The sequence below is a fragment of the Artemia sp. Qi Xiang Cuo genome, chromosome 18 (assembly GCF_049724085.1).
Source record: "Artemia sp. Qi Xiang Cuo chromosome 18, ASM4972408v1, whole genome shotgun sequence".
Lineage (NCBI taxonomy): Eukaryota > Metazoa > Arthropoda > Branchiopoda > Anostraca > Artemiidae > Artemia > Artemia sp. Qi Xiang Cuo.
This window is the reverse complement of record NC_142811.1, coordinates 52,497,945-52,515,263: the sequence shown is the minus strand read 5'-3', so window position 1 is coordinate 52,515,263 and position 17,319 is coordinate 52,497,945. Positions and strand designations below refer to the sequence as shown.

Below are 17,319 nucleotides of genomic sequence, written 5' to 3'. Positions count from 1 at the left end.
GAAGGATGAGAGATTGCCAACGATATTCCTTGGCTGCTAGACGTCTAGGGTCAAACGAAAAGCGGGTCGTCCTCGAATGGGGTGGTAGGATGTTGTAAGGTAAGCTTTAAGGAAAATGAGAACTTCTTAGAAGGGTGTAAAGATGGAGGATTTGAATAAATTGGGATGAAGGAGGAACATGTGTAGCTGTGTTGGCCTCAGGTGGCTTGTTGCTGCAGTGAATTGGTAGTAGTAGTAGTATTTGTTAGCCATTCTAGGTAATCTGCACGTTCATTGGCTAATCACAACAAAACGAAGAAAAAAAAACCGTAAAGAAGAGAGAAACGAGGAAAATACAATCCAGTGAAAAACGTAGATTACTATGCAAATATTTCGGTCAAGATCTAAGTTTGACCGTTTTCAGTTCACAAAAAAAAATACTAATAAGAATCCAAAGATAATATAAAAAACAAACACGAACGCTAAAATATGAAGACCCTCTCAAAGTAACGGTGAAAGGGAAATCCATTTAATCGGAAACGAAGAGACTTTGGAATAATTCTATTTACCCTATACTGCTGTAAAAATTCTTGCTGGTCAACTCTTTCACCGTTACTTTGAGAGGGTCTTCATATTTTAGTTTTTGTGTTTTTTTTTGTATCATCTTTAGGTTTTTATCAGTAATTTCTTTTTAAGCACTGAGGACGGTCAAGCAGAGGTCCTGACCAAAATATTTGCATTATAATCTACGTTTTCACTGGATTGTATTATCCTCGCTTCTCTCTTCTTTACTGTTTTTTTGTTTTGAATTTATTCTTTCATTACATTTTCTGTTATTCTTTCGGCTACACGCTCGTCTCTGGTTGCCAGTGCTTTACAGTGCACCCGCGACTCGTGTGGTAAAATCTCGCCAAATAGAGGAAGATATATTCGCCGAGGTTTGTGTGAACTTTACCATAGTTTTTGCTCTCCAACAATTCTGCTTCTTTCTGGTTTGCAGTCTTTAATGCGGAAAAAATACCTTCTTCAGTTAAGGATAGGTTATTTCAAATACTGTAAATTTTTATTATATTTACCAAGATGGTAGGGATACCGAAAGATCATTTCTCGTTTTGACTTGCCTACCCGCTAGTGCTGTTTGATTACATCGCTAAAGACTGGGGGCTGATACTCCGTAAAAGGTGAGCGTCATCGATCTTCTCGGTTATTTTTTTCCCGACTTAAAATCGGTGGACATAGTCATGTTGTTTTTTTTGTTTTTATGTTTGTGTTGTTTTTTCATGTTGTGTTTTCATGTTGTTTTTTTAAGTCATGTTTTTTTTTTTTATTTATGTTATGGTTTTGATTTTATTAGTTTATGTTATGCTTTTGTTTTTGCTTTTGTTTACATTACTTGCATGTTATATTTTTTAGAATAATCAGATGCCAAAACAATACACAAAAATTATTTATTTTACAGTAAATAGCGATTACAATAATCCGAACACTTTTTGTAAATATATAAATGCGAGTATTATATCTTCAAAACAATTTACTTGTCAATGAGACAAAATATCTGGCTGCCGTAGACACACACACTTGCCACGCTGTACGCGCTGTCTCTGATCGTCTTAGTAGAGTCCGAGCAACAAGAACTGCCACTGCTAGCCTGAAGCTATACTGTACTAAAAGCATTCTGAAAGATGAAAGTTTGATATGCCACGCCACTAAAAACCAATAGAACATAGATGACAGAAAGCAAAAATTTCTAAATAGTATTGTTTATCAGTGATATTTCAGTTCGATTTTGGTGCTGAATTAATGGTGACCTAAGTTAAACTAAATTCTGGGGATAGTTTTGCCACGGGATTGTTGGTAGCTTATTTTGTTACCAAATTATTACAATAACTACTACTTTGGGAATTTCGGAGAAATGTCCACAAAGAACAGTCAACCACATTGCGTCAACCATGTTGTCAGTATTAAGATTAAATTTGTTGGTTGCTGTAACGAATAGATAAATGTAATTTGTGCCTAAAAATAACCAAGAGGTAAAGTTTGCAGAAGGATAGAATAGATTTAATTAGTTAATTTAATTTAATTAATTAAGAATTAATTTAATTGGAAAACAATAATAAGCTGAGAAAAAATCCAGAAAGGGTCTTGAGAACTGCATTCAATGAGCATGCGCATCTTATTTCGCATGCCGCATCAGATATTTGAATAAATGATTTTAAAATACATAATTTGGGCAGCTTGATTAGCAAAAGTTGATTTTAGCCAAAATTAGCCTAATCCTTTAAGTCAAAATCCCAAAACATCTCATACTAGTTTTAGATATTTTTGGTTGAACATTGTGATTCTTTATAGAATAGATATAGGACTCAGTTTCTTGGCAAAATAGCACATTCTCTTTTCCATACATACTGTTTTTCGAAAATCTGTTGATATTCCCATGTTCCAAAGTTCCTAATATTAAAAATACAAGCAAAAACTACTGATATTCTGATGTGACAAATTTTTCATGTCTTTTTATAAATATATTCTCTGTACATAGGACAAAAAAAAAGATTAGAAAATCTGAAAAATTGAGAATATTATATTCTTGGATAGTTCAATAAAGTATTACTTGACATTAATTTCTTGTATTCCGGAATTTTTAATAGTCCAATATCGATAATTAAATTCTTTTTCTAGTAATTTACTGAATACCAATAGTTCTAGTGAAGTTAAATAAAATTAAATACACAAAGAATATAACAGGAATTAATTTCACTCCAATTTCAGATTTTCAGAACGCTCTGTCATCAGATCTCGTATATATTATGTTTTTGCCTCAAAACTTTAGTTTTTCCAGCAGAAGAAAAAATTGATAAAACTGATAAACTGATAATGAAACTTTAAGTACTAACTAAAGATAATTATTTTAATTAATATGTTTTTCTAAGATTTAGTAAAAGTATTCTTACGAAAGAATTCGGAGGTAACTAACTAGTTTAGGCTAAACACATAGAATAAATCCTGTCTTGAATAGGGCTAAAGTGCCTAATCTTCTGCAAAAAAATACAGACGTTACAAGCTATCCGCATTTTCTATCAAACAGCGCTATCTATTTTCCTCGCCCAAGAGTGTGTTGTGATAGCGGGGAACGCCGAGATACTTGTCTATAGCCCCGTTTTGAACTTTGACTAAAATAGTATTATATTACGTTTTTGCCTGAAAACTTTAGTTCGTCCAGCAGAAGAAAAATTTAGTCCACTCCTTAACACTGATAATGAAATTTTAAGTACTAAATAAAGATAAATATTCTAATTAATATGTTTTTCTAAAATTTACTATAAGTTTTCTTACGAAAGGATTCCGAAGTAATTAGTTTAGGCATGCATAGAATCATAAATAATTGTTATTACCGAGTATCTGGAGAAATTCATTATCCAGACATGTTACTAATAACTCTTCACAATATTTCAACTGTTGCGACAGCACGTTATTCAATTTTGAATGTCAACTTTTTGCGAATGTCATCTACAGAATATATCATAGACAAGTTGCGGTTGTGTTTATATTTGGTTGCAATTTTTGAGGTGTGCGAACTTAACATTCTAAGCTTTCCTGTGCTGGCCAATACTAAAACCTTGATTACCACTTAGTTTGAAAATATAGTCATTTTAATAAAAATAACTTATATAAAAAACATCATTTAAAAAATGGATAATCGTTCAGGACCTTAGTATTTTGCGTCGTTAGACTGCCAAATAACCAAATATTTAAGGGAATCGGTTTCATCTTAATTGACATCAAAGGTATCCATCATAATTAGGCGGCGAATATACGGATTTGGCATAAATTTGGGGTAAACAGTAATGAGTTTGATAACAATTACGTTCGTTTATCGCAAAAACCTTTCGGGGTATCAAGAACTAACTTGGTTCCCAGTATTCACTAATGAATAGGATAGATTAGGTCAATTGGGCCAATCTTATTCTCAGCCGTGTTTTCTTTCCACTCGCAAGTTCTTCTCAGAATATTCTGACATTTGGATGAGGACTTGAGCCCCTTTTACAAATTAAAACCAAGAGGGCCGGTTCTAAATAATTTCTTTCTTATTTTTAATGCACTCACTCTTTTATTACAGATGTAAAAAGCACTTGTTAACGATTAAAAAATTCAAACAAGAAAATAATATTGGGACATAAAACTGTTCGCTTACAAAAATCACTGAGAGCCAAAGGTCGTTTTGCAGAAATGTGTGCTAAACACTACAGAAAAACTTATATTTTGACAGCTTTAATGTCTGGAGGTCTAACATGTTTCCTGTTAGAAACATATTTCATGCTTCTTAGGACTAACTTCCAGAACAGGTTCAAAAGAAGGCAAAAAAAAAATCAAGACACTCTATTGATCTATGTTGTTAAATCGGAGTATATTAGATATGTCAAAAACAGCTAAGGGCACTAAGCAGAAACTTTTAGGGCTTAATGAACTAAATCAAAAGACACCATGTGCATCCAGGTTGTCAGAAGGGCATATCTGGATTATCTGAGGAAGTCTGAAGGTAATTTAATTGAAATACTCAGGAAGTATTGAAGGAGATGCTGAAAAAAAATCAAAAGCCACTACGTGCATCCAGGTTGTCAAAAGGACGTATTTACAATGTTTTAAGACCAGCTAAGGTCAATAGCTTGAAACTAAAGGGAGGGGGGGTCAACTTAAATCAATAGGTATTATGTGCATCCATGTTGTCAAAATAGAGTGTCTGCAGTATCTCTGGAAGTGTGTTAAGTTGAAAATAAATCAAAAGACTTTAAGCGCATCCAGGATGCCAAAATGACATATCTACAATATCCAAGGAACGACTTAGGGCATCCAGTTGAAAATTTCAAGGATAGTTGAGGGGGGTGGAAAAATCAATCAAAAGACACTACGCGTATCAAGGTTTTCAAAAGGGCGTATGTCCAATATCTCAGGAACAGCTAACGGTATTCCGTTCTAAATTTCAGAGCACGTTGTTAGTGATTCTGAACTAAACGAAACAGCAATGTGCGCGTCATAGCTTTCAAAAGAACGCATATGCAATATCTTAGAAACGGCTATGGATATTAAGTTGAAACTTTCAGGGCATATTAAAGGGAATATTGAATCAAATGGATTATCTGCAATATCTCAGGAACAGCTAAAGGTAATAGATTGAAACTATCAGGGGACGTTGAAGTAAAAAAAAAAAAAAAAAAAATGTTCATCCAGGTTGTCAAAAGAGCGCATTGACAATATCTCAGGATCGACTGAAAATTTTTAGTTTAAACTTTCAAGAAATATTGAAGAGGGTGTTGAGCTAAATGAAAACTCACTGTGTGTATCCTGGATTTCAAGAGAATGAGCGAAAATGAAATTATAGGATAAAAATACAGAAAATGATAATGAAGGTTAATAATCCTTATTAAAATTTTTGATCATGTTAATTATGTATAAAAGCAGAGTGTGTTTTTATCAATATTGTATGGATAAAAATTTTAAGAAATAAATGTCGTTTTGAAATTCGTGTAGATGACATTAAAGTTTTGAAATTATGTGAAAAAGATTATTATGTCACCGAGAGGAAAGGAGGTGGGATTTTTTTTTATTTATTATAAAAAAAAAAAAAATAAAAAAAAAAAAAAAAAGAGCGTATCTGCAATGTCTCAGGAACGGCTAAGGGTATGAAGTTGAAACATCCAGGGAACTTTGAAGGAGATGTTAAACTAAATCAAAAACACAATGTGCATCCAGATTTTGAAAAGGTCGTAGCTACAAAATTAACGGTTTAAGGTTACCGACTGAAACTTCTAGGGAATGTTGGACAGGGAGATCAATTAGTTGTATTGAATCTGTGTGATTTTTTTTTTTTCATTTTTTTTATCTGCTTAAAATTTAAGGCAGTGAAGACGCTTTAAGTAAAGTTTCAGAACCAAGGGAACCTCAACTGGAAACCTCAACTTGCATTGATCTTTATTTATCTATATTTTCATTTTTCAAACAACAAATCAGAGTTCTTTACACAAAAAATGTAAAAAAACACAGAGACCTACATTAAACCAAAGACGAACAGAAACAAAGTCAGTAAATAGAAAAAAAAGGGATGTAAGCCCTACTTCTATTAGCGGCTATCTCTGTTCGTTTTAAGTTTAAACCTGATTATTCCTGATTATTAAGTTTAAACCTGATCAGTTTAACCTGATTATTCATCATAATGTTTGTTCCTTTTGGGTCTCACTTGTTTATTGATGATACCCCTTCAGCAAGAATAATTGGTTTCAATGATCCAGAACATATCGCTGTGAGGGCATTAACCAAACACATTATTTGTTTGCGAATTTCTTTTTTTTGTGGGGGGGTATTTCAACGCGGGTTCTAACTTGGAAAAACAATTAAATATATAATGAAAAGATAATTAAAAGAGATACTTCAAATATGGAAATTCCAAAAATAAGAATTTTTTAGAAAAGTCATGAAAAGTTTTCGAGTTCAAGGAATGCATATCTGATCCCTCACCCCTCCCACAAACATTATTGATATTTACTAGTGAATTTTGCATTTAACTGACATTTATATGGTTATGGGGAGCAAGGTTGAACTATTACCGTCTCATGTGGCTTTTGGCAGCAGGTAGGGTGTGCAATTCATCCTTAAGAATAAATTTTCTAACTCCCAAATAGTACGTGCAAAGGTAGTCATTCCAATCTATGGTTCTGGAATCGAAGTTGAAGATGGCTCTGTCAGTGTCACTCATTCTTTCAATAAGCGAATTTGTGTTGTCACTTCTTGAGCGCCATTCACGTATTGTGTAGAATTGAACGCATTCCATTGCTTTGGCAGCTTTTTTGTGCAGGCGCACCATACTAGAACAGAAAAAAGGATGATTAATTTGTGTTGAGTGAAATATGTGGCAGAAAAAAATAATACAAATTCATAATTAGGCCTACTTAAGGAGCTATGGTGCGTTTTTGAAAGTTATTTTTTCTTATTGCTGGTCTTTCGTGATTCGAAAGCAAAACCAAATCCATATCACTTATGGTATGCTTAGTTATTACCATCGTTATTCAGGGCTATGGATTGTACGTTTAAATATATATATATATATATATATATATATATATATATATATATATATATATATATATATATATATATATATTCAAATAAACCCTTCTCCCGAATGTTCTACCACCCCCATTTCGAGATGAAAACCCAATGAGGAAAAAAGTAAACAAACAAATAAACACACTTCTGCTTCCAAGTTTCTTGCAAAATCCGGAAATTTTTGTTTTTGTATTTAGCACCAGACCTTTCCAATATCACAGAACAGCCCAGTCTTAAATATGCTGGATATGAAGGCATTTTTTTCTTCAAGACGCTCATTTTAAAGGATTTATTTTTATTTTTCTAAATTGCATACATTTTTAAAGGCTTGTATAATTTTATTCCTAAGTTTTAAACTTAATGAGTTTCATGTAATTTATACATCGCCGGGAAAAGGATATTCTTTTGATATATCTATTATTAATTTTACTTTTAGATTTCCAGTTTTTAGATCTTCAGTTACCAATCGATCTTTACTTGCAGATCGTCGCAACTACGTAATTATGCGACAGCAAACTTACTACCGATTATGGTCTTCAAAACTGCTTTATACAATTGCATTGCTATCTTTTAGTCAGGTAGAGTGAGCATTCAACTTCAAGGGAAAAGGAAGGCAAAACTGAGATTCCTCCCCCTCGTACTTTTGCCAGGTAGACAGATATACTCACCCAAATAGGTGCACAGATCTGTAGCAGTCGGTTAAAATATGATGCTTTCCATTTGAAAAAAGTTCCCCAGAAGAGAAAATCTAGGAGATACTCATGAGTAGCATCACTAATATTGAGAAATATATACATTAAGACTATAGAAACTTAAATAGATATATTATAAACAATAAATAAACTAGAAGAATAATAAATTATATAACAATAGCAAATATAAAAAAATAATATATACAATAGATAATATAAAATATTATATAATAATATAATAATAAATGACATAAAATATCGTACAATATAAAATAATAAATAACAAAAACAAATACATAATAATAAACTATAAAATATATAATATATTAAGTAAAGACTATATAGGACTTACAATGGTTTCTTTCCACAAAGGCGAATGATCCCATCAAGCATATATGCAGGGGCAAAGTGATACAATGCCTGATCTAACCGGTGATGAAGGTAGTTACTCTTGAAGCTGCCACCGGGAGGCCACACAGCTCTACTGAACGGGTATTCAAACATCATAGGGTAGATTATCTTTTCACATTGGGCCCAAGTAACTGGATTTTGACCAGTAGATGCTAAGAACACGGTGGGGTTGATGGGTTGCCGACTACTGCTAAGAAAATAAGTATATAATACTCAATTTCGACTAAGAATTAAAAGACAGATAAAGCAAGAATACAATCTGAGAGGTGAAAAAAAAAGTTGAACTGTTCCATAAACGGCGATGAAAAGAGATTAAGGAAGAAAAGAACATTGCAAGAAAAACAGAAGCTAAAATCGATGCGATCTATTTTGAAAGATACTTTCTCAAGTAACAACTCCAAGTTTTCCTAAAATTTATTTAACTCATAAACAGATAAGCGAAGAAAAAAAAACAGCTGGATCATTTGAGCAAAACAAATGAGGAATCATCCAATATTTGCTTATTATTTTACTTTTGGACGATTCTTTTCTTCAGCCTGGCATTTGTCTTCGGATTTCTTGGTCTTCTTTCTATGCTTTTTACTTCTATACTTCTACACATATTTGAAAATTTTGCTTTGTCAAAATAGAGCACTTTGCAATATTTTGTTTCTTTTTACAATATCTTTTTAATAAAAGATGACACTATTGAATAGGCTGAGAAGTTGCTATAAGTAAATTCTTAAAAGATTAGTACTTCATGGGAGAGAGAAAATACCGAAGCAGTGGGAATACTGAAGAATGGGACAGAGAAAATACCGAAGAATGGAGTGGGTTAGAGGAGTTTGTACACCTGCGTTGATAATTGACCTATGTTGCCGTGTATCGCAATTAGAAGCAGCATTCATATGCCGACCACACTAAGCCATATGACGTGCCGACCCCACTAAGCCATATTGATATGTGCAGTACATCCCTTAAGCATTGCAATCAAAATTTGATGAATAATTTCAAAGAATAAGCTATCAATTAGTAAAATTCTCTTCTTTCAGTTAACTTACAAGCCTAACTGTTCAAATTGTGTTTAGGAGGGGGGTAAAAATATACATCCAGAGGGGGGATAACTCATAAGAGAAGTAAGGCTGTAATTGAACAGAAGTTACTACAAATAAATAAATCGAACAGAAATTGTACCAAACAATACAAACTCAAAAACGAACAAGAAATACTATAAATAAGTATGATGTGGGTTGAATCTGAGATCAGGCAAATCTAGGTGAGGGGTAAGTGAGGGATGAAGCAAGAGAGTGTGGAGCCGTTTTAGTCTCAGGGGGCTTAGTGCTATGACGACTTTTCAGTAGTTGCGATATTATCAACATTATCAAATACAAGCTTCACAAATATATTTGCTATGGAAACTATCATTGAGGCAAGAAGAGTGGAGCAACAGAATTACCATTTTCTATTTTAAAATGGCTGGAGATTATCTTTTTGGATGAAAACCAGACAACTTTATTCAATATGTTTCCCCATTCCCGCTATTTTTCCTGGAATGGTCAATAACTTTTCCCGGAATAGTGATGACAGTGATGTCCCGAAAAAGAACCAGAAAATTGGCACTACCAATAACTACAAACACTTAAGTGAAATCATTAAGAAAGGACGAGTCACGGGTAGCGCCTATACAAGCTATACAGGGAAGCAAATACCCGACTGAAAACCTGGAGGTGATTGCAAGTAAGTCAATAAGCTGAATATCTAAAATCGGCTTCAGGCGGGTATCCAGGAATATATTCTGGAGGAGGGTTTGGTCAAATATTTTTGCAGGATTGACCCTCGATGACACTAAAAACTTAATAGTTTTTTAGTGTCAAAAACTCAATAATTTTACTGAGGGAGTAAAATTTACTTTAATCGTGATTCAATTTTAAAGAGAATTTGTGGGGATTTAATTTTATTAGTATATATTTAATGTTTTCATGAAATTAGCTTGATATTGTACTGAGACAAAACCAATACACCTTCTGCCTCTTAAGAAAAAAAAGTTCTAAATTTCAAGGTATTACCGTATTTGATCTAAAGTTCATATTTTCTTTAAAGAGAAGATGCTTCAAAAGTATATTGATACCTATATTTTAAACCTATATTTTAATAATTTTTTTACCTATATTTTAAACCTATTACTAATATTTTAAACCTATATTTTAAACCTATATTTTAATAATTTTTTTACCTATATTTTAAACCTATTACTAATATTTTAAACCTATATTTTAAACCTATATTTTAATAATTTTTTTACCTATATTTTAAACCTATTACTAATATTTTAAACCTATATTTTAAACCTATATTTTAATAATTTTTTTACCTATATTTTAAACCTATTACTAATATTTTAAACCTATATTTTAAACCTATATTTTAATAATATAAAACCTATTCAGCTGCCTAGGAATTTGCTCATCCCAAATCTGGGTAGATATTAATATAGTATCTATCCTGGGTAGATGGATAGTAAGGCTGCTTATAGAAGGCCTTCTTTTGTCAAAAAAAAAAACTCTGGAGGTCAAACCAAGATTACGAAGATCTGGCTTTCTAAACCCACACAAAGCTAAGCAATGATTCTTATGAAAATTTCTCGGCAGTGTTTTTGCTAGAGGTACAATCAAGAGGGTGTGTAAAACCAAGATAGGGCGAAGTTCCTTACGATACAAATATAAATTTAAAAAATACACGTATAAATGGAATGAGGTCTTCTAAATAGGGGCTTACCAACGCTTTTGAAATGCATTACATGAAATTTGTATCTGGAATTAATCGATGATATCAATCACTTCTAACACTTTGTCCTTTTGATTAATCAACTTCTAAATACTTACACTTAAGATTGCCTACACCTAGACTATTTCCTACACTTAGTTTTTGATGTTAACTTACTTTTCCGGATGTATCTATTTAATCAGCTTGAATTTGGGAACCCCTATTCTATGCTGAGTCTACTCTGTTTGCCAGTTAGTGATTACTGCTTAAGCATTATTATTACTATAATTATTAATTATATTATATTATTATATTATAATATAATTTATATTATTTATACAATTTATATTACATTTATTATGTATGACTACATTTTGATTATATCTTTAATTATCATTATTATTATTATTATTATTACATTATTGCATTATATTAAGCATTATTGTGTAATTGAAAGATTACTGCTTTTGACCTTGTTTTTCTATCTTCTCTTTTCTAACTTCAGCTTTTTGTGTTTAGAAATTTTGTTCCCAAGCCCGTTGAAAAAAATAGAGTTTGAATAATGTTTTTAATTAAAGTGTAAAAATAAAATATTACACCATCTTTTGCTTTTTGTTGCCAAAATAAATAATTCATTTAAAACAGAAATTTACTTATGGTTGAGTGCATCCCAAGCCGAGGCAACCATCAAGTTAACAGGAAATTCACCGGGTATCATATCGACAGTCATCTGCGTGTGACAATACATTGTTCGAAATATTCCTGCCGCTGATCCGGCAAATAAACCGGTGGGACCATTGATAGTATCAACCCAGCCTGGAACTGGCTCTTTCCATGACGCAGTAACTGAAAGAAAAGAACGTTAATTGTAATCGTTGATTATGTTGATAATATCACAACTATGTCAAGAATATACAAGCCCAAGTGTTGAAGATCTGTTTTCAGATCTGGTTTAAATGTGGGTAGGGTTGGTAGGGAAAAAATGTGGGTAGGGAAAAATTCAGCCTTAGAGGTAGAGAAGCGTTGCTGAATGTAAAACAGGATAGTGAACTAGAATAATCAAGACGGAAAAGACTTTTTTTTTATTAGCAGTCAGGGAAACCAGCTATTCATCTATTCTTAAAAAAAAGTTAAATAACTTACAAAATCAGTAATAATAGTTAGATGACAGGATTGTCAAACCAGCAGAAAAAGTTACTGTACCCAAGGATTATGTGCAGGCTTATTGTTTCTCTAGAACCATAAGCCAACCTCAAAATGTGCAATTTTAAGCCAAAATTTATAGCTCTTCATTTGCCAATAGATAAATATATAAGGAGGTTGAGGGGAGGAGGCAGGGTAAAGGTCACTCTCAAATCCCTCTTGCTTCCCGAGAATATCCCGAAAATCCAGTGCTTGTTAAACAAAAAATGTTTTCTAACCCAAACAAAACATATAAATCTTAACAATTTGCTTTGAAAATCTTTTTTTTATGATTAATGCGTATAAATTCCTCATATATAAACCTTCTAAAGGAGCGCCAACTCAGAAAATACACATCGTAAATAGTGGACTGTGAAAATTACTTTTAAAAATATGTATTTAACACTGAGATTATTTGTCATCATTCGACATTGAAAATATATACTCTGTTGCAAAACTGAAGTTACTTCCTTGAAGAAAAGGGGAAAAGTGATTGACCTTTGCAGTGGCATTCAGTATCCTACTCTGGGCTATAGTTGACTGCACACTTTAATTGCCAAAGATGATATTTGACAATATTAGATGGTCAATGACCGGTAAAGAAGACATACTAATATATTAGCGTAATTTGTTTCATCTGATAGGTACAAGCTTTTCAAGGCGTCAGCATTACCATATTCAATACCTTGACTTACTTGACTCAAATCCCGTCCAGCGTTTGTGGCTGTACTATGGCTGCTTCTGTTCTGGTAATTTGATGCGCCTGGTGGCCATTTTCTAATTCATTTGTTGCTTTATGGAGGTAAAGATTTTAGGTCTCAAAGAAATCAGCCACCTCTCATGAGGTGAACCCTGTGGGTGCATGTAGTGTACCCGTCCTTCGAAGGTGATTTTGGTAGCTGATTGGCTCTTATTCATTGAATGTTACCTAGCACGCAGAGCTGCTGACTTTTGATCAAGTACATGAAGGTGTATTCCATTTCGTCGCGTTCAACGCCAAAGAGTGACATTTCACTCTCGGAGCATTTCAAAACAAGGAGCAAAAAACTCCGAGTCTTTTAACTTATCAGCTAAATAGAACAACCATCTAGATAAAAATATCATTGACTCGAACATGAAGCACTTCAAATTAGAAATGGGTTACAGTTTGAGTACCACGCAGGATGAGTAGCAGCAAAGATCTGTTGTGCTAACTGAAAATGTGCTATTTGACATTTTTCTTAAACATCTTTATACATATCACTACACATATATAGTAGTACAACTACTAAACATGTATTAGCTGTGCTGACTGAAAGCGTTAGGTGACATTTTTATTAAACATACTTATAGATATCAGTAAACATATATTTAAACATAATTCGGACAACTATATTACTCACGTAGCATTTCAAAACCATGGAGCAAAAAACAGTACCTTTTTTAATCGACTAAATGGAATAGCCATCTATATTAATTTATTATTGACTCAAACATGAAGCACTTAAAATCAGAGATGAGTGACAGTTATACTGCTACTTAGCATAAGTAGAAGCAAAGATCAGTTGTGCTTGCTGAAAATGCCTAAGGTGATTTTTTTTTTTTTTTTTTTTTTTTTTTTTTTTTTTTTTTAATTAATTCCCACCTCCTCTCCTCTCGGTGACTTTCAAATTTTCTTTAACAATATCTCATAATTTATTTAATGTCACCTACTCTTTTCTTAAAAAAAAACTTCTTAAAAAAAATACATACATTAGATTAATATAAAATTCAGCATTCAAAAATATATTAAGTTATAAAAATAGATATATTTTACATTTCAAATTTCATAAACCTTTTAGGTTCATGCAATATCTCAGGCCTCCCGTCTCTCTGAGGACCTCCTCGCCATAGTGACCTTAAATTACACTTTTCAAATCTTTTTTCATCACCCTCTATTTCCCCCGATATATAATTTACTTTTACCCCCATCCCCCAAAATAACAATATATATATATATATAAAAAAAAAAAAAGAGAAAGAAATGAAAAACTACCTTTACAAAAAAAAATACTAATAGGTAGAATGTCTCATTATCACTTCACTTCATTTCCTTTAACTTTATTACTCATCTTACCTTTCCCCTTTGGCTGCTCAATTCTCTTTAAACTTTATCATTATCCTACTTTTAAAACTTCTCAAATCCCTTTAAAACTTTATCTTTATCCTACTTTTAATACTTATTTCTTTTAAGGTGATATTTTTATTAAACATATTTATAACCCAACCTCCTAAAACTAAGCAAAGTGTGTCAATTGATTCAATTCCTTTCTCTTATCTTTTTTGTTTCTTGAGACGAGGAAAAAAATAATTTAGTAGTCAATGTTACAAATGTCAAGGAGTTGTCAATGTCAACGTTTATTCTAAAAACAAAAACCACAGCTCAAGTAAAAACGACCAAATAAATTATTAAATAAATAAGACATACTAGATTAAAAGAGGATGGCCGTTCAAAATCAAGACACATTTTCAGCATCATATTTAATATTTTGAGGTAAGAATACTACCTAATGTTACCAGCTCATCGATTAAACAGCGGTTTTTAAACTCAAAACAAAGAATTTTTCTGTATATGACGGGAGAGGGGCTTCCAACACCCTCCGCTCTTTACAGCAAAGGCTGACTTTTTTCAACCAATTCTACAAGAATGGTTTCTCTAATGCTGGATAAATTTTTTTTTTCTTTTTTTTGATAAATATTTTTTTGATAAATACTTTTTTGATAAATATTTTTTTTCTTACTTTACAATTTATTTGTTGTTTTAAACGGTAAAATTTTCTATTCAAATGTATTGAACGACTAAGTTGCATAATGTTTATAGAACGGAAAGTATGTTTTTATATGATTTCAATTCGATTAATTTGGCATGATTTATTATTTTGTAGATAATTACCTTCTTCTCACAGAAAAAGTGCCATTGCATTTAGGAATTAAATCAAAATTACTTAGACTCAGAAGTATTATTCCTTAGACGTTAGTTATTAGAACTTAACTTGGTTAGACATTCCTTAGAAGCTTCTATCTTTTTTTCAAATAACTTTATATCCTCTTTTCTCACACACAGAAACATTTGGGATAAAGAACTTTTGATTTAAGAGTGTTGTATCACATATCTTAGATCCTAGAAACAAATTTCCCCCCGCTCCTCCCCCCCCCCCAGACTTTGAAAAACACCTTTAATTCGTCTCTTTTTTGTATTGTCGTCAAAAAAAATTACCCCCCCCCCTCTAGATTCTGAAAAATATATCCAGCGCTACGTTTTTGTGAGTTAACGACCCTAGGTCTGATGTCAAGGAGGCACACTTGTGCCTCTATAAAGAGGCGACCCACCACAATGTTAAGCGATTTCCGGTCCTAGCGGTCGCAGAGAGACAACGGTAATCGCATTTTGTAGCCCAAGCTCAAACTAAGAAACGTGCAAAATTTCACCCCCCTCCGACTTTATCTTCATGGGTAAAAGTGGGCCGGAAGTTTCGACCCTCCGACCACAGCCCCCCTTTAACGTTGTCCGATTGGGTTAAAATTTAGAGGTTAAGCTTTCCTCGGGCCCGGGAGCTTATCCTCGAAATTTCAGCTCAATCCGATCCCTCCTTCCCTGTTTTCCAAAAACCAAATATAGCCACTTAAAGTTCAAAAAAAAAAAATTTTGTTAGCCACGCCTACAGGCCACAGTTGGCAACTGATACGGGTCAAAGAGGACTCATTCGAAGCAGAAATCGACCTGTTAGGGCCTTTTGATATTTTCAGACCGAAAAAAATATCCCCCGAATTTACATTTACGAAAAACCTCGTTTTCCTATAAGAGTCCATGTTAATTTTTCCCACCACAGCCCCCTTAAACATTGTTTGATCGGATAGAAATTTAGAGGATAAGCTTTCCTGGAGCTTATCTTCGAAATTTCAGCTCAATCTGATCACTCCTTCTCTGTTTTCCAAAAACCAAATATCAAGTTTTGTGGGGATTTGCTTGCGTCAAAAATAGATTCCACTTACTAAAAAACAATTACAATTGTGTCTCTTTAGTACAGCGGTCAATACTCCTCACTATCAGGCGGAAGACCCGGGTTCGATTCCCCGTCAGAGGAAATTTTTTGTATACTGAATTTAAAGTTTAAAAAAGAAACTCAGTTTCTTTTTTAAATTATTTGAAAAAAAAATACATTTTCTAAAGAGTTAAAGAGGCTGAGTTACAAGGTCGACCCTTAAAACACCCTGTCGAGAAAGAAAAGAATAATACACAATCATCTAACAGTTAGTCAAGCAATAATAAGTAATAAACCGTACAAAAACGTGCAGAAATTATTTGAAAAAAACTTACGTTTTCTAAAGAGTTAAAGAGGCTGAGTCACAAGTTCGAACCTTAAAACGTACAGGGATTAGAAGATACAGTTGGGGGGCTGCCGCCCCCCAAACCCCTCGCTTTCGCAGCCTTTAAATAAATAAAAAAATTTTTAAACTGATAGTAAGGAGCGACATTAAAACTTAAACCTAAAAGAAATTAGTCCGTATATGACCGGGACTGTGCCCTCCTCAGAGCTTCACCTTTACACTAAAGTTTGACTCTCACACAACTCTTTTTTTTTAAACAATAAACAACTTAAGCGTAAAGATAGAGGCGTTGAGGTTGGCACAGCCCCTTTCATATACGGAATAATTTCTGTTCGTTTTAAGTTTTAATGTCGCTCCTTACTTTCAGTTAAAAAAAAATTTTTTATTTAAAGGCTGCAAAAAGGGGAGTTTGGGGGGCCGGAGCCCCCCAAATGTACCTTCTAATCCCTGTACGTTTTAAGGTTCGAACTTGTGACTCAGCCTCTTTAACTCTTTAGAAAACGTAGTTTTTTTTCAAATAATATGACTAAATGATCGATACAGACTATGGTTGCCCAGTTGTAAAGACTAGTCAAACATCCTCAATAAAAGGCGTCAGTAAGATAAAATGCCTTATTTCATACTTAGTTTTTTTGCAATAGACTTTTATAACATTATTCTACAATCTATTTGTTTTATTTATAGTATATATATATATATATATATATTTTTAAATATTATAAAATATTTTTAATAGTTCACAAAATATATTTTTATAATAGCATATCATGTTTTTTTATTTTCTTATTTTATTTCTAAGGCGTCAGTAAGATTCTTAGTAGCCATCTTGTAAAGCTAGTGATTTATGTCATAAAACTATAGGTTTTACCCC

At 32.7% G+C, this 17,319-nt stretch overlaps 1 protein-coding gene across 2 annotated transcripts in view; it reads right to left on the bottom strand.

Moving 5' to 3' along the window:
- Positions 1–1,413: 1,413 nt before the first annotated feature.
- Positions 1,414–17,319, bottom strand: part of LOC148941629 (putative fatty acyl-CoA reductase CG5065) — a 72,115-nt gene continuing 56,209 nt past the window's right edge. The window contains exons 5-8 of one of the 2 annotated variants that reach the window (XM_089104408.1): positions 11,573–11,765; positions 8,119–8,367; positions 6,576–6,833; positions 1,414–1,654 (exon numbers count right to left, since the gene is read on the bottom strand). In XM_089104408.1, the coding sequence (XP_088960534.1) occupies positions 1,501–1,654; positions 6,576–6,833; positions 8,119–8,367; positions 11,573–11,765 (854 nt within the window). In that variant the 3' untranslated portion in view covers positions 1,414–1,500. The remainder of the gene's footprint in view (positions 1,655–6,575; positions 6,834–8,118; positions 8,368–11,572; positions 11,766–17,319) is intronic. The other variant, XM_089104409.1, reaches the window with a different exon arrangement.